This window comes from Chinchilla lanigera, unplaced genomic scaffold (assembly GCF_000276665.1).
Source record: "Chinchilla lanigera isolate Chin_1 unplaced genomic scaffold, ChiLan1.0 scaffold00032, whole genome shotgun sequence".
Lineage (NCBI taxonomy): Eukaryota > Metazoa > Chordata > Mammalia > Rodentia > Chinchillidae > Chinchilla > Chinchilla lanigera.
The window spans coordinates 8,694,705-8,712,611 of record NW_004955433.1 but is presented as its reverse complement, the minus strand read 5'-3'; the positions used below and the strand labels follow the sequence as shown (position 1 = coordinate 8,712,611).

General features: G+C 54.7%; 1 protein-coding gene across 1 annotated transcript in view; it reads right to left on the bottom strand.

Annotated features, from left to right (window-relative positions):
- Positions 1-7,255: 7,255 nt before the first annotated feature.
- Positions 7,256-17,907, bottom strand: part of Nkd1 (naked cuticle homolog 1 (Drosophila)) — a gene marked incomplete at its 5' end in the record, with an annotated part of 82,789 nt that continues 72,137 nt past the window's right edge. The window contains 4 exon segments of the mRNA XM_005388270.2: positions 7,256-13,464; positions 14,171-14,298; positions 15,736-15,820; positions 16,141-16,288. Coding sequence (XP_005388327.1) covers positions 12,875-13,464; positions 14,171-14,298; positions 15,736-15,820; positions 16,141-16,288 — 951 coding nt within the window. The 3' untranslated portion in view covers positions 7,256-12,874.

Sequence of the window (17,907 nt, the reverse complement as noted above, 5' to 3'; positions counted from 1 at the left end):
AGTCCAGTCTTTATTCTTGAATTTGAATCCAAAGCTTTTATTACCAAGGAGGAAAGACAGAATGGGTCCCGGGGAGCAACCGGCATCCTGCGCAGGGAGTTCACGGGCAGAGGGATTCCAGAGGGAGGATGTAGTCAGCATCGTGGGAAATGCCCAAGAAACCAAGACAAGTGGCTGCTCAAGTGTCCCATGGATTTGGGGATCAAAAAAGTCAATGGCAACCTCTGACGATGAGGACAATTGTCCATCTGACCCCAGAGCTCTACCTCTTTCTGGTGGGTGGGGAGGAGGCGGAGGCGATGGCAATGGAGGTGTTAGGCAGAGACAGCAATCAAGACGGGGAGACAGCAAGCGGGAAGGAAGTGGAGGTGAGGGGAGGAGAAGGTGGGGCACCAGGGAACTGGTGATTTGGGAAGACCCGAGACACTGTTGGAAGGACAGAGGAGATACAGATTTTATGGCCTCCAAGGCAGTTTTCAGTAGGGCTCATGGGTGGGTGGCTACAGAAGAGAGAAAAATATCTCTGAGCGGGGAGACATCACAAAATTGAGAGCTGGTATCTAGGCAAGTGTGGAAATCTCCCAGGATGGTGGCAGGATGTCAGGAAGAAGCAGAGGCTGGGCCTCTCTCGAGGGCTCCCAGGTGCCTCCAACAGCATCACCCTCTTTAATATTCTTGTGGTCACTACGACACCTGCCCGACACATCTGTGGTTCCCCATGGGTTCCCAGGAGGATGTCCAAACTGTTCACCATCTTCTTCGAGGCTTTCCTGAGCACCTGGCACAGATCAGGATGAGTTTATCCCAAGTCATGGCCCTGCCAGTGCCTGGCTTCTGGTCCTCTGCATGAATAAAGAGTCTGCTGGTCCTACTTCCACCTTCCAGCACCTGCAACTTTGCTGAGGCCTCTACCTGAGCTGCTTCCTCTTTTCCCTGACTCACATTCCCACTCGCCTCCAGGTGTTTCATCCCAAATAACTTGCACCCAAATCCCCATCTGAGGATCCTCTCCTGAGCGAAGCCAAACAGAGGGGTGGTTGCCAGTGACAACATGAGTGATGGCTCACTGGCAGCTGGAAGGACCCAGGTGTCTCTGAGCTCTGTGGTCTTCACGCTGGTATCAAAATGGCTGCCACCATGACAACATCTACAAGTTCTTCACCACACTTCCCTTCAGATCTTATTGGTTGCAATAGGGTCACGTGACATTTCCTGACCAATCAGTAGCAGAAGTGTTGGCTTGGCCAAGACTGGCTTAGAATCATCACTTATGGGCAGAAAGGATATTGAGGTCAGCTACAAGGAGCAGATATATACCCAGCATCCTTCCCAGTATGAGTCTTTTACTCATGGAATAGTGACAAGACAACTGGGTGGCCCTTCATGCAACCACTCCTATTTTTTCCCTATTTCCCATTCATTCATTCATTCATGCATGCATTCATTCTGCATATATGGAACATCTGCTATGTTCCTGCCTTCTAGGAGCTCAAAGGCTAGTTCCTCAGTGGAGAAGGAAGAGATAAGCTGGCACAGAGCGTTGAGTGTGGTGGGGCAGGGCAGGGAGGCCTGGGCCTGGGGATACCCTGACCTTTTTTGCCTTCTGGAATGTTCTGTCTCTTCCCTTCAGTATCATGCCTGCCTCACAGAGTCATCTCCTCTTCAGGCCATTCATGATGTCCCCAACCCTCCAGGATACAGCCTGCCTCTGAGCCCCTGGAGTGTTCCAAGCCCTGAGCTGACACTGCCTTGGCTGGGTTGGAGGTGTCCAGAGTCCCCACTACTGACGAGGGCTTCCAGGGAAGGGGCATTGTGTCCCCAGAGCTGACCCACCGCCCGGTGGACTTGCCAGGCCCGGTCACAGCTCACACACCTGCCACACCCCAGCCCCATCTCTTCCCTCGATTTCTTATTTCATAGAAATCAATTTCTGCCCCGTTTCTGCTGTGTACATAAAAGACTGTGGCATCAGTTAGCCTTCGTCCCCCCACCCCCGCCTCCCTGTCCTCTACTTTTTTTTTTTTTTTTTGGAAACCTCTTTGTAGGAAAAATCTCATATTTCAGCAATTTGCATTATCCACACACTCAGCTTTGAAGTTCTAAGTTATGGTAAGAAAAGGGCCCACTTATCTGCCCATAAAAAATGTTCAAAGCTTATAAATTCCCTGAAACAGATGTACATTATCATTGGATTTGCCTTTCTTTTTGCTAGAGCATGCCTAATAGCGTTTCGGCCGCCCCCTGGCCCCTGTACCCCGCCTCCGTTAGCATCTTGTCTCCGCGGAAGCCCGCTCCCCACTGGGCCAGGCCGACTTCAAAGGTCCCGCGCTGTCTGTGAGAAGCACTGCACAAAGTGGGAACATAGGGGCCTTTTAAATCCCCCCCATTTAAGTCAATATCATGCCTCCCTTCCTTCCCCTCTCCCGGCAGAGGGACAGAAGTCAGCTGCTCCTGTTCTGTCTTCCAAGCGAGCGCCAGTTCAGCAATTACCAGAGGCGAGATGGAGGCTTCTTCCTCCCCAGCTTCCCTGTCCCTGCGCTCTCTCCTTCCCACTTTGCTCTTTGTTCCTTCCCCTCTTGAGAAGATGCCACTCAGCAGCAGAGAAGGTAGTGCTGGTCCCAGGTCTGGGCAAGTAAGTGGCTCCCGAAGGCTCTCAAGGGGTGGAGGTTACCACCAACTTCTACTGGGTGAGTCCACTGCATCCTACAGTAAGAGTCCCCCTTCCAAGCCCGTTTCCAATTCTTCTCTATGTCAGGGCCAGAGTGTCACATCTCACTGTCCCCTTGCTGGTTTTCCAATTTTTTGGTGCCTGTCAGGGTGATGAGTGAGATGTCCCCTGTACCTCCAGGCCCTGCCCACCTGGGGCATCTTCCTTGCTGCCTGTGCTCAGCCGTGCTGGCCTCCATCAGTTAATCCAAAGCCCACCCCCTGCCACCTCAGGGCCTTTGCACAAGCTGTCCCTTCTAGCTTTCCATCTAGCCAACTCCTCAACCTTCTATGTGTGCCTTGGAGAGCTCCCTTCTTGTGTCTCTCTGTTCAATCACATCTTCTCTGTTCCCTCTTGTGTCTCCCAGAAGCTATCAGCATGTAAAACACTGTCACTTCTGTGTGACAGCTGTCACCCCGCTAGCCTGCAAGCTCCACAAAGATACTTAGAGATGTACTTAGTGCTTAGTGCCTAGAGATGTTTGGCTTAGGGCTGAGCATGGCTTCTGGCCCATAGTAGTTGACCACCAAACACTGGAAAATATGGCAGGACAAATGACCCTGCAGATAGGTGGTTAGGGTGGGTGTGGCCCAGGGAAAGGCCAGCAAGGCCAGTGCACGCTCCCTCTGAACAGTGAGTGCCAAACTTGGGCCATTTTTACTTTGCCCACATCTTGCCCAAAGTAAGGGTAATCACACACCAGAAGACAGCCTTGCTACAATCTAACGGCACAGAAAAACACTCCAATGTCACATTCTTTCTCCAGAAGGAAAAAAGAAGGAAATGAGAGGAAGGAGGGATGGAGGAAGAGAGGAGGAGAGAGGAAGGGAAGAAAGAAAGGTCACAGTGAAATATTTTGGCCAGTTTCTGAACCAAATCACAATCAGATGCTGTTTCTGAGGACAGAGTCAGAGGAAATGGAATCAGGTAACCTTGGCTAAGATGGCCAGGGGCCCCGCTCCATCTGGAGAGGATCTGGCTGGGGAACCTGAGCCACTCGAGGTCACCAGGGCCCCCGCACCCTGGTGCTGAGAGCCCGCTGTCCCCCCTTTCTTCGGCATCCCCCAGCCCCGCAGGCCCCCAGCGCCTCCGTTCTCTGTCTGTGCAAATGCCGCCGTCCCTGCCTGCCGGCAGAACCACTTCCCTCCAGAGCACCGGGATCCCACGGGAGGGAGGCTCCGCTGCCGTCTGTATTTACAAACCCAGCCACCAAAGATGCCCTGTGTGTGACAGCGGGCCACATGCTGTGCCTGGCTGCGGGCCATGCGCGGGGAGCCGGGGGTGTGCGCACTTCAGCTGCGCAGCAGGCGTCTCGCAAGCAGCTCTCCTCGCCCAGCCCTTGGTTGAACAAGACAGTGCTCGGGGGGAAACCGAATCATCAGAGGCAGCACAAGGCCACGCGGTGGATCCTCATTATTCGCAGGGCTGCTCTTGTGAATTCGCCCGCTTGCTCAGATTTATCTCTGACTCCGAAACCCGTGTTTGCGGTGTTTCTGCGGTTGTTCACGGACCGACGCAGAGCAGCAGGAATTCGAGTCGCTGGGCTGCACGTTCCCAGATGAGGTTGAACAAGGCCATCTCGGCTTTCTCGTTCCAGCGCGCCTCTTGCAAACAAATGTCATTTTCACGGTCTATTTAATGCCACCGGGCTTTGTGCTGGAGCTTTCGCTGCCTCATGCGAAAGGGCCGTTCGGTGTCCTTGAGCGCAGGAGGCTGTGATGTGCCTGACGGAGAAACTACGCGGGCGCCATACACTTCGTTCGGGCTCGTGGGACAATGCCATTGGCCAGGCTCAATGCGAATGGGACAGTGTCCACTGAATGAGGTGACTCTAACACAGCGACACGCAAAACAGGAATCTGGCTAATGACAGGGCTGAGACCAGAGGCCGGTAGGAATGTCACCCCAAATCTCCCTTGGAAGCAGGGGCTTGGTGTTTGCTAACGAACTCAGTGTTCAAGGTGAGTTTAGGGAACATAACCACTGAGGTGGAGAAACACAGGCGTGGACACAAACATGGCCAACACAGGGAGTGCCGGGGACCCCCAGGCACCGTGAGAACCCGGGCGGCGGCCAGGCCGGCACCGTCTCCTGGGCCTCTGCTCCTTCATGTGGTGCTGGACTTGGTGGCCTGGGGAGCAAGACTAGCTTTGGCTGGTCTTTGTCAACGCCCACGGGCTCCTTGCAAGCCTGAGCCCAGTGGCTAACGGCTTGTCCCTTGGACAGGTGTCACGCTCTGTGTTTAGCTCTGCCGTGCATGAACCACGGGTTTGGTAATTGCTTGTCTGGACTGTAACTCAGCTTCCTCGTGGGTTTCCTCACAGCACTGTTCTGAGGATATCAGCAACACTGGCTGAGCACACAGTAGGTGCTCCGTAAGTGGGGACATTCAGTGATTTAGACTCCTCAGCAATCTTGGGGCTCAGGCTTGGGCCAGGGGCCTTGAGGGCAAGGATAATTCCAGAAGAGAGGTGGCCAAAGAGGGTTCCAAGGGCCTCCCCTCCCGCAAAGGAGGAGGCTTGAGGCAGTGGTCCCCACCACTGCCCTTTCAGGCTCAGAGCAGTAGCTCACAGGGACAGACTCCAAGCTGGGGATGGTCTCATGTACAAATGCAGGATTGAGGGCCTAGGAGAAGATGGGAACTTGCCAAGTCCACACCTCCAATCCAGTCTAGAGGAAGGAAGTGACCCATGGAGCTTGGGAGGGAAGAGCAACGGGGGAGGTGGGTGGCCCCGAGCAGGGAGGCGATAGGGCATGCGGGGCAGCTGAAGCCGGATGGGGCAGGGAACCCTCCATCCCTCAGGAGGACATCTCCTTTCCCAGGTGCCCTGGGGGCACAGTCCCCCAACAGCAGCTGCCATTGACAGTCTGCTGTGTGCTGGGCTATGTGGCAGATGCTCCATGAACACTGGATCCAGTCCTCACATCGGCTCTGGGAGGTGGCTACTCTGATTAGCTGTGTTACAGGGAGGAAAGTAAGGCACAGAGAAGTCCGGCCCTGTATCCAATGTCACAGCTGGTAAATAGCAGAACTAGGGTCTAAAGTCCCAACTGTCAACCATGGGCCATCCCACCCACCCTAATCAGGCCCTAAGCCTGCATACTATGGTCTGGCTCCTGGTTCCTGCCACCTTCCGAAACACTGTCCATCAATCCAAACGTGCAGGATCTGGCAAGTCAGGTCCAGCAAATTTAGAGCCACATCCTCCTGTGTCTGCAGGAGCTGTCACCAACGCCTGGGGTGCACAGGGCAGGGCTGGGTCCCTTGCTGCCTACCCGGAATACCTTCAGATTGGCAGCCTTCCTGCTCCCACTCCAAGAGAGCTGAGGCTGGTGCCTTTCATTCACAGCTCCGAGGGGAAGACTTTCCTCTCACGTTTCCTGCCTTGCTGAAGTCGCACAGGCCTCCATAGGCCCACTTCACAGAGAAGCAAACAGAGGCGGAGAGGTGAGGCCACTGCACAGCCAGAGGGAACCAGTGAGTCTCTGGAGCTGGAGCTGTCTACCCACTTTGGCACTCTGTGGGGTGTGGGGCAGGAGAAAGGGGGCTGTGCTGTGAGCGAGGGACTCCGGGCTGCCCCGGGGCCTCCTCCAAAGGCCTCCTGTGTCTGCAACACCCATTAGTCCTTCTCCCCCTAAAAGTCTCCCTTCAACAGGCCGCTTTAACCTGCACAGCCGACTCCCAAGGAGAGGGAGGCTGGGGTCGCAGGGCCAGGTGGAAGGGGTGCGTGCCGTCCAGTGGGGTGGCCACTTCTTGGCTCCTGCAGATTTCTGCCATGTGGAAACAAGAGCCTGATCAGAAAATGTGATCCCATTTTCTGGTTTTTACACGAAAAGCCTCAAATCTAGATTTTTAGGTGAAACCTCCAGATTTTGGAAATTCATTCAAAATGACTGGAACCACAGTGGGTCAAACCTTACCCAGTGGGAAATGCTAGGTACGGCGCTGACACTCAGAGAGCTGACTCCCAGAGGCAGCCAGGCACAGGCCGGGAGTGGGAGGAGGGGCAGAGTCCCAGACCCTGCAGCTTCTCAGGCTCTGTGGCTCGGGACAGGACTTGCCCTGTGCTGGGCACCACCGGACTGGCACAACGGAGGAGGCCGAGGACGTTCCCTCCCCGGACGGCCTTCGGCAGGCAGCAGAGGCCACCGGCTGGAAGAGGCCTATGAGCTGCTCTGGGCTCAGCTTCGGGGACAAGTGTCCATCTGGACCACACACTCCCGCCTGGAGTCTTAGTTCTCCGATCTCTACAAAGGGAGAAATTCTTGCCCTACCACAACAAGTTGCTCAAAACCACAATCAACATTTGATCAAAGCTTTCATTGGTTTCCAGGGGGAAAACCTAAGAAAACACAGTGAAGATATTTTCCTTTCAAATAAAGCTAAACTATACTATGGCTTTCCTTTAAAAAAAAAAAAAAAATTCTCTAAATAATACAAGACTACAGGGTTTTTCCCTCCTACTCTTTTTTTTTTTTTTTTTTTTTTTTTTTTGGTGGTTATTAACACCCTTAGCGAAATTAAAACTTGGCAATGTGTTCCTTTCCCAAACTTTTATTGGGAATGTTCCTGCTTTGGAAAACCCCAAAGTCAAGAACACACAGGCAGGAGGATGCCACGCATGGGCAGTCAAGGGTGTGAACTCTTCCACCCCCTCCCTCCTACCTCGCTTCCCCTGGCTTCCATTTATTAACTGCCTACTATGTGCCATGCTCTAAGGAAACAGCACTGCCTCAGGAGAAGCCCCTGCCTGCAGGGACCTGGCGGACCAGAAGAAAGGCAACACCAGAACCAGGGGTCCAATCCTCCCACCACCTGCCCCCTCTGCCTGGGAACCAGCTCTGGGAAGCGAGGCCTTGTCGAGAAAGGAGAAGCCCCCAGCTTTGATGGAGGCATCCAGAACCCTGCCAGAAGAGATGCCTAGGCAAGAATGGCTTTGGTGGTGCAGGTGGAGGTGACAGTTCAGGTGGGGGAGGGCTAATTCTTTCCACGCTCGGGGGACTTTAAGGCTTGGTCCTTCTCTGTTTGTCTGAGTGACAGCCAGGGCGTCCTGGACTTCTGAGGCTTGTTCCGGGGCCTTGGCAGTTCCTCAAGGAACCTTGTACCTTAGTCTTTCTCCTAAGACCCTAATCCCCTCCTCACATACTTCTCCCCGCTGTGGGGAGCTGAGGAGCGGCCCTCACTCGTGCCCCCACAGCAACCCCTCATGGTGGCAGGGCAGGACCCCACAGTTTGGAACGGAGCTGGCTCCGCGGCAAGGCAGGACCACTGCTCTGCTCCCGGCCCACTGCCCAAGGCTGCCCTGGCCCAGGGCCCCGAGGACACGGGTGAAGGCAGGGGAGGGAGGTTTTCAAGAGTTTGCTCCTATCTCCCTAGTGCTAGGTCTTGATCTTCAGCAACAGGAGGGCAGAGACTGGTTCCTGCACCAGGGCTCACTCGGACCACCTGGAGGACAGCCAGTCTCAGTAAATCTGGCTCTCCTGGGGAGCTGTGACTTTAGCATAAGGGCGGGGGCGTGCTATAGAACCCTCCAGTCTTGTCCTGTGGCAGTCATGGCCACTTGCTCCAATGCCCAGGAAGTATTTGGATCCCCAGGAGGGGCAGGGGTCTGCCTCCCACACCAGTTAGCGCTCACCCTCCTTGTGGCAGCCGCTGGGCTACCACCCTGCTTGTGCCAAGGTGCAGACCGTGTGTGGTCTCTGGGCCTAACTGCAGCGGCTTTTGCTGGGAGTGAGGATTGCATCAAAAGCACCCTCCCTGCACCCTACCTGGCTCTGCCCACCTCTACCCGTGCCAAAAGGCTGGCCGAGGTCAAAGCCTGGCCTGGAGGTCACAGGTAGAGGAGGGATTCTCTTGTCTCTGTCAGGGTCATAGGTTAGTAGTACCAGGATTGTTCTGCTGTGTGGGAGAAGGCAAGGGGCGGAGGACCCTGTCTACACAGTGAGCTGGATGGGGACGTGTACCAGTGCCGGGCTCTGCCAGTCCCTCCACAGGACTTTCGCTGCTAAGGTGGCTCAAGCTCATGTCCCTCCCCATGCTGGAGGAAGAGGCAAGGTCTAGGAAGCCCTCTGCTGTTAGGAAAGTCACTCAGAGGTGGTGGCCCTGAGAAGAGGGCTTAGGTTCAAAGGTCTGCTGCTGTGAGAGATGACAGGACCAAGACCCAGACCAGACTGCCCAAAGGGTGTGACTATGGGATGTGATACAGTTTGAGGCCTTGGAAAGGGTCCCCGGGCATGGTTTTTCGGAGTCAGTAAGCTGGTGGCTGAACCATCTGTGTTCACTCTGTAAAACTCAGCCCTGTGCATGCCTGGGGAAGTGGAGGCAGGGGCAGGAGGGCTGGGTGAGGCTGCATGGACAGCAAGCTGCCCTGGGGCCGGGTGGGGCCAGAAGCTCCATCTTCCAGGAGGAGCTGAGGGTGTTGGGTGGGCGTTTTCAGCCTAAGCGCATTTCAGGGTCCCAGAGTACAGACAGGCCTCACAGCAGTGGGGTGATTGTTGCGGCTCCCAACAGATCCAGCACTGAGATGGCCCCATCGTCCTCCCACCTCTGAGACCGCCTCCCCTCTGGCGCAGTAATGATTTGGGATCTGACTGCTGAGAAAGGAGGGAATCCCCCCCCCGCCCCCCCCCAACTTCTCCTGGCTGCTTGCTTGGCCAGAAAGTATAACTGGCATGTTGTACACGAGCCCCGCTCCCTGGCTCCCTGGGAGAGGAAAGCAGGCCCTGGCTGCCGGGGGTCTCCTTAAGCACACCAAGTGTCCTCAGCACCCAGTGACGCATCAGCAGAGATGGGCAGTGCTGCAGCCGGCCCGCTAATGCCACGTGTGTGCCCGTGGCCAGCAAGTCATGCTTCCTACAACTTCTCCAGGCCCCAGGGACCCCCATGCTGAGTTCAGGGGTCAGAAGCAACACCTGTCCTCGGCAATGGGGGTCAGCTTCGCAAACAAGATCATACTTCTCACCCACAGCGGCCTGCAGGAGCTGCGCTCAAACCTCCCCTGGCTCCCCTTCTTCTCTGCTCTCCCTCCTTCCCTCCCCTTTCTCCCTCCCTTCTGTCTTCTTTCTTATTCCTTCAATTCCTAATTATTTCATACAACCACATCTGGAGGTCACTTACAACAGCATCAACATGGAAGTCACACTGCTCTTGAACTCGGCTGTTGTGTTGACACCTTCTGTCACCAGTGCTCTTGCCGGTGGACACTGAGGCAAGACATACACAAGGGCCCTCAAATACAGTGTGTCTGTCACAGCCTGGGACGAGAGATGACTCACAGGCCTGCAGGAGGGGACAGTGCCTCTAAGCAAGAGAAGGCAGAACAGCTGTTAGGAGAAGGGCGCCGAGCTCAATGACCGAGGGGTAAGATCTCCAGATATATTAGGTTGCAGAGAAAAAGGGCACAAGTATGAATACTATGCTGTTCCTTGAGTAAAAATAAAAGGGTGGGGTGGGCAGGGGATTAAGCAGTAACTGCAGGGATTTCTTTCTTAAAAATAGATCTAAAATTAATGCCGCAAAATATGAGCATTTGTAAATTCTGGGGGTGTGCTCGGTTACTATCATACAATTTTCTGTTTCAAATTTTGTGTTGGGAATGTCTTGAAATTACAAAGTTTATATGGGGAGATATTGTACATAAATGTTTTTATTTTAGGAACAAAGGACAGCTAACACTTCAGTGGTGCTTGCCAAGTGGAAACTGAGGCACAGCTGTGGAGCAGGTGCCGGGCCTTTAACCCACGCACCAGTGGCTGTGCACCCAACCACCACACCACACCTGCAACGCCCAGGAGGCCCCAGGAAGCCAGCTTCAGGACACTGGTGGGCGGGGACAGAGGCAAGTTCACTTTTACTGGGCACACTGAAATCTCTCACATGTATACATTACTACTTTATAAATGATTTTTAGAAGCTGAGGACATCCCAGTTAGCAAGAAATGAGAGAATCCTGACAGGTGTGGGGCAGAGGAAGCAGCCTCGCAGAGGCTGGCCCCTCCGACAGCAGCAGGCCCTGTCCCTCTGGGCCTCGGACCACTAATTCCTGTCTGCTCTCACCCCTCCCTGGATGCTGGTGTTGCCACCAGTGGATGTGTGAGCCCGGACAGGTCATGGTGACTGATCCGGGGATGGCCTTAGCCAGTCCTTATCTTTGCAGGGCTTGTCTCTCGTGGAAGAGCCTTCCCTTCTGGTGTGGGATCCAGAATGCCACTGCCAGGGCCCCTGATGCGGCCAGTCCAGAGAGGAAAAGACAAAACCACGTCCACCTTCATTCACACCTGGATCCCGTCACCTCACAGCCAGCTCCCTCCTTTGCTGCTGTGCTTATGTTTACCTCACTTGTGGTGGATCCTGACTGAACAGGGAGGCCCAAACCCAGTGGCCACACAGCGGTAAGGGGTCCTCCGGGAGACTAGACTCCCAGCACTGCTACCTCCTGTGTGGTCTCAAAAGAATGCCTTAACCTCTCTGAGCTACAGATGCACTCCCTGAGCTTCCAGGGCCTGCCCTGTAGGGATGTTTTGAGGACTGTATTAATGTAGCCCACAGAATATGGTAACAACTCAAGCTCACTACCTTCAGAAATAACTATCTGCTATCTACATTAATCTAACTCAAGGGTCCCAGTCATGAGGCAGAGCAGCAGAAAGGGTGGGCAGCTGATGTCCAGATTCAATGTCCGCTCTCAAGACCCACACTGCCAAGCTTCCTGGCCCCCTGCCTCCCAGCGTCTCCAGCCAATGTCGTCTCACTAGGACAGAGAGCGGAGAAGGGTCAGGATGTTTGTCTCCCTGGAGGGTCCCCAGAGCTGGGTGCATCCCTTGAGCAAAGATCACGGCTCCTTCCGGTGTCCCCACACCCAGCCCTATCTGGAAGATGGCTCGCCTCAGGCCCGGGGTGGGAGTAGCCCACCACAGGACCAGCCCTGAGGTTCTGCAGTCCTTTGGCAATAACCTCTTTATTCAGCTCTCCTCAAATCACTCAGTTTGAGTATGGGATCTATTTTATGGAGAAACCCAAACTGGTGGACAGTAGTCTTTTTCCTGGTCTCCTCAGGTCCTGGCCAGATGAAACCCTACTCTTTGGAGGGCGGGTCCTCAGGATTCCAACTCTAGCCACCGTCCCCATTTCCCTCTGAGCTTCCACACCCTGGTAGGTCTCTCCACAATCTGCAGACCCCAAGCCCTGAGAAAGGTCCTCTGAGGAGAGGCAAGAAGCTGTTTGCATTTGATGGACATCAGCAAGCACACAAAGTCACACCTGGGCTCAGGAAAAACCCAGAGAAACAGCCCACTGCTCCTGCACATCAGCAGAGCTGAGAGCAGATTTATGAAAAGGTACAGACACAGACAGCGGCAGCTACCTAAAGCACAGGAAGCTGTCAAAACCACATAGGTACGTATCTGCTGATGTTAAAACGCCATGTTTCCACACACCTTGTCCCAACCAACACCACACAATTGCTTGAGCTTGGAGAACCCGCTTGTTTATGTAGTTGGTTTTCCCTAGCGGTTTCCCACATGAGAAGGATGGTTACAGGGACAGTCCTTAACGAAGTATGCATCTTTGAAGAAAGAGAGGAGAAAGAGGGGAAGGAGGAGAAGTATATTTTTGCGTTGCGCATGGCAAAAAAGATGACGCTGGTTTGAGGCAAGAGCATGATCCCACTGGAAAGGCATGAGAGGTGACTCCAGAAAGGACAGCTAAGGTTCTGAGTTTGGACATAAAAACAACACCAAGGAGTTCGCACATCTGCAGTCCGCTGAAATCCCTGGGAGCGCAATGCAATCAGTTAAGGGCAAAACTGAATCAGAGTAACTAAGAGGTAGCAGCTGTTTGTCTTACTGGAGATTCTGAGGGCCTTGAAGCGGAGCAGGGGGAAAGGGCTCTCCTGGAAGAGACTGGAGGGCAGAGTTGGGGCCGAGGGCTCCTGTGGCTGCAGTCCCACCCCAGAGTCACTTCTCAGGTAAGTTACACAGTCCCCACAACATATAAATTAAAGTTTAGTTCTATGTTTCCATATATCTCCTACATGAAGGCTAGCTAAATATTAGTGGAGTAACAATAATTATTAATAACAATAATCATAATAACAATAATTAATAGAATAATAATGCCTTGGGGCGTCGGGGAGGGTCCTTCATATGGCGGAAGGCCCTGGGGAGGCTCTAGGTCTGGTAGAAGTGGTGGTAATGGTGGTGATGTTCGTGGTGGTGGTGGTGCTCGTGTCTCTGGACCGCCTGCCCGGCCTGGCTCTCGTACACCACCATGGCAGGCAGCTCCCTCACCTGCTCCCGTCCCAAGACGGTGCTCCCAGTGGCCAGTGGTGCCTGCAGGCCCCGGCAGCTCGGCTGGTTCTCCTTGGCTCGGTGCTTGTGCTTCTTGTGCCCGAGGGGTGCCAGGCTGGGGAGAAGGGCAGGGCTGCCAGCCAGGTGGGCAGAGGGGGGCACGGCAGGGACGGCAGGTGCCAGAGGGGGTTTGCTTCTGGCCCCTCTGGCCACATGGCCCACACCCATGCTCTTGCCCTGGGCCTTGGGGGACCTCACAAAGTGCTTGCTCCCGTCCTGGGTGCCCCGGAGCCGCTGCTGGAGCTCCGAGACCTTGGCGAACGGGGTGTCCAGGAAGTGGAAGGAGCCTGGGTCCGCACCTTGGGGCTTCCGGTGTAGGATGTGGATGGCTTCCGGCTCGTGGGAGCGAGATCGAGTGGGGTTGGAGGTGCGGGGGGGCAGTTCTGACTTCTGGGCCATTGAAGGGGAACCTAGGAACCAAGTCGACAGACATTTAATGAGCATCTTCTGTGCGCTGGATCTGAACTGCACGAGTCACCCTGCCCCCAGTTCAACCGGACTGATAACACCAGCTGCACTCTGTCAGAGCTCCGCCCCAATGTGACTTCCTCGCTGCCTTGGAGGAAAGCTCTCTGGGATGGACCTTGCCTTCCTGTCTGCTAACAAGGAGAATGGGTAGCTCTGTGGTAGGTCTTCAAAAATGATTCTCTGAGAGAGCTGAGAAAGAGAGACACAGGTAGACTTGCTGATAACTAAGGTCTGTGAGCAAAAGGAACTCTACTAGAGAACTAAACATGGGAGGGGACGGAGCGGGGAGGGAGTGGGGTTTAGCAAGAGTCCATGGACGTGGCAGGCTGACAGCAGGTTTCCCTGGAGGCAACAGCTGCGCGAGGTCAGAGTGGCCACCTTGGGAACAGAGTTGGGTGGGGTAGGCGGCGCTGGGGAACTGCTGGTTTTCATTATATCCCAAGCTCGTGAGTACTATTTGATTTTGTTCATTACTGTGCAAGTATTACTTTCGTTTTAAAATGTCACCTCCTCGAAGTAGAGTCTCTACCCTGCTAGATAAAAGCCACACCTCCACCCAGCCCAGCGGAAGGGTTACCACACCAGGCACAGCTAGTCCAGCCTGTCCCGCCCTAGCCCTCCCAGCTGACCCCAGGTGGGCTCCCTTACCAGGCCCAAACTGGGATGTGTAGTTTTCTATCCCCGCAAGGTCTAAGTAGTGGTTTCTCCTCTCGATGTTCTCATCCACGCAGTGGTGGTAGCAGCCAGACTGCTCCAGACGGCTGTCGCCCTGGAACCTGTGGCGGGGAAGGCAAGTGAGCGGGACAGGCCTGGCCACCAAGTGGGGCAGCCCTGCAGGCTGCCTGAACGCCACCAGGGCAAAGGCGTGGCCTCCATTCCGTTTTAGGTCTCGGGAGGGCAGTGGAGGAGGAATAAGCATCCTTTCAGTCTATTCTATTTCTCCCTGCCCATGAAGACACAACCCGCTCACAGCCCGCCGCCTGGCCTCCCTGGCACTTCTGAGAGGACTGAACAGGAACTTCGCTCTGAACAGACCCAAAGCAAAGATGATGACTTACTGGTCAAAATGTAAGGATGCTCAAAAACCAGGCTTCAAACCACATGCGCCCACCATAGGCAGGCAGCCTACCTGTGGCCTAGCTCCCTAGGGAGGGTGGGCAGTAGAAAACCTTAAACAGTTGGAATTGAGGCTGGCAGGCTCCATGATATTCCCCAAAGCCCCATACAGGCCCTTGCTCTGTGTGTGTGTGTGTGTGTGTGTGTGTGTGTGTGTGTGCGCGCGCGCGCGCGCTCCTTTTCTCCTGAAGGACTCGGGACCCCCTTAGCCTCTTCAATAACATCCACGATCTCTGCGACCTCCTTGACTTCCTCCCACATGCCTCAGCACTGCTCCAATCTTCAGCCAGCACAGAGACCTCTGCCCACCCACTCTGAGCTCCGTCCCTGCCTAGACCCAGTGGCTTCCTCGCTGCTTGCCTAACCCTGCTTGCTCACTGGGGTGAACACAGCCCCAAACTTGCTGCAGCGTGTTCCCCAATCTCTCAGTGCCTTCCCTTTAAATGGGCCTCCCCTGTCCCCAGCAGGCAAAGTGGTAAGAGGTGACAGGTACTTGATACCTCACAAGCTCTTACCTCAACTCTGAAACCCCAAAGCCTGAAAACAAAGGACTTTGATAACTGCTGGGTAGCCAAGGCACCTTAGTGGAAAGGGGATGTCTAGGGCAGTGATGGTGAACCTTCAGAAATGAGTGCCTGAACTGTAACCCAAACCCACTTATTTACTGCAAAGTGTCAATACCAACACTGCAATTAAAGTTGTCGTTTAGAGAAAAAAAAACTCATACATTAACAGTTTTTGTCTTAAGAGAAAAACAGCATGCGTACCACTGGCCCAAGCTCTTTGTCTCACTAGACGAATATGCACACATCCTCAGCAGAAACACCCTATGATGGTCTCTTGCTGCCCAGACCCCACTGTAATGCAGAACAAGTGCACCAGGATCACCCAGCAAATGAATCCAGATCACAGCCAGCTGATGGGATGGGAACCTACAACTGGTTATTTTTGAAAACTGATTTATGAATCTGTGAATCTGAAATCAGTGATCCCAGGTGGAGCCTCCTGCTCAGCATCCTTCAGAAGCAAGGACACAGCTAGCGTTCAGTACGTGCTTGCAGGTACCAGGCCACCACCCTTGCCCATGCCTGCCGTACCTGAGGGGGGCTCGCTGCTTCTTCTCCCAGCTTCGAAGCTCCTCAGCAGGCTTGGTCTCCGCTCTGGGCCTCACACTCTGCAAGTCTGAGCTCCGCCCAACAAGCACAAGAATCACCAGTGAGCCGCCTGCTCCCATCTACTTATCAACCCTTGCATCCATAGCTGGCCTTCCAGCCCCCCTCCCTCCCCAAAACACAAGACTGTACTGTGGCTGCTGGCCACCCCCATGCCCACCTCCCTGCTGCTGGCCTGCCCTATTTCTCCAGGGGCCTGCTGACATCTTGGAGACAAAGCAGTGGCCCACAGAAGCCCTAGGGCCCACCGACCTCCCAGGGAGGCTTCGGCCCTTCTTGAGACAGGGACATGCAGTGCGAGGGGCACCACCTAGAGCCCACAGCCCTCACCAGCCTGGTTGAGAAGGGCGCTCCTCTTGCTCTGGCTCCCATCCGGGGCCACGGTGAGCTTCACCCTCAGCGTCTTGCTGGACGTCGGGGAGTGGTTCACAGAGGAGTCGACCACCTCATAGATGGTATGCAGCAAGCTGGTGATGTCCTGCACAGGGGATGAGGAGGAAGCCCACCCTGAGCTTCAGCCACAGAGCATTTCTAACACAGCACACAGGCTCTGACCAATGCTCCATTCAGATGCCGCTCTGTCCTAGAGCAGAGCTTGAAGCAAAGACTCGGATGTGGGAGTTTATTTGGGAGGAGATCCCAGGAAGCAGGGGTGTGGGAGCAGGGGAGGAAAGAGGGAAAGCTCAAGAGATCAGGTTATGGCCATGGGTGTCACTCACTGGGAGCTCAGCATCACTGGGGCCCTCTGAGGGCCAATGTGGAACCTGCCTCAGCAGCCTCATCAGATGTGGAGCGTTTCCAAATCAGCCCAACCCTCACTAGCAGAGAGCAGCATGGGGATGCCACACCCCTGTACTTCCAGGGGCTGAGCCGGCTCTCCGAACCAGAAAGGGCTTATGGGGGTCACTGTCCATCGTGGCAATAGGTAGACTCAGTGATTGACCCAGAGACTTGGGGTGAGGCACCAGCAGGTCTAGCGAGCACCTCCTGAGTGAGAACTGGAAAAGCAGATGTGTCTCTGCTATGGCCGGAGTTGCACCCCTTCCCAAATGCTTATGCTGAGGTCATAAGCTGGCTGTGGCTGGAGGGAGGAAGTAATTCAGGTTCAGTGAGCCACAGAGGTGGGCCTTCCTCTCATCGGGCTGGTGGCCTGATAAAAAAGAGAAGAGATACCACAGCTCCCTCCCGCTCCACAAGGCACCAGAGAAGGCAACCATCTGCCAGCTGGGAAGGGAGCCCTCGCCAGGAAGCAAATCTGCGGCTGTGCCCACCTGGGAAGCCAGCCTCCAGAACCCTGAGAAGAACTCTGCTCTCGCAGCTGAGCTGCCTAGGTCAGTCTCAGGATAAGCTGGTCTGTGAGAAACTTGCTGTGTCTCACCTGCTCTGGGGCCTCAGTGACCCCCACACCAGAGCAGGGGTCTGCAGTCCCTCTCCACGAGGCGTCGCATAGTCTTCTGACTGGGGATATAGGTCCTGGCACTCGGCCTCTCTTGGTTCTAAGGATCTGTTCAGGTCACTGATCTGAGGGGCAGCTTCCTAGTTTAAGTGACATTGAAACTTCTGAAAAAGATATTGTCTCTCTCTCCACCAGGTCCATGGATGGTTTTCGGCAATTCTTCCTGGGCTCAGACTAAGCGTTTATCTCCTGAGCTGAGGAGCAGAGGCAACCCCCTTTGCCATGGCTAGGCGGCTCAGGGGTGGGGGTTGCTGGGCACCTGCTGGCCACACAGCTCAGCTGATTGTCCTCTGACTGCAGGCTGAGGGTTAGCTCAGAGAAGCCAGAAATTCAGAATCTTCTGTGAAATTTTCAGAACCACTGATATTGACATCTAATTTAAATCTTAACAACCCCCCCGGGGGGACCAGACCAGAACACTTGGGGGCCAGATTGGATTGTGGAGGCCACCAGTTTGAAACTCAGGCTCCAGTCACTTGCCCACTCCTGGCCTGACCATCCCTGCTATTCTGGCAAGGCCTGGAAACTCCTGTTTTCTTCTTTTCCTTCCCTGGAGCTCTGCATAGCCACACTGCCCACGCTCACCATCTTGGATGCCCACGAAGGAAGTAACATCAGACAGATGGGCAACTGGGTTCCAC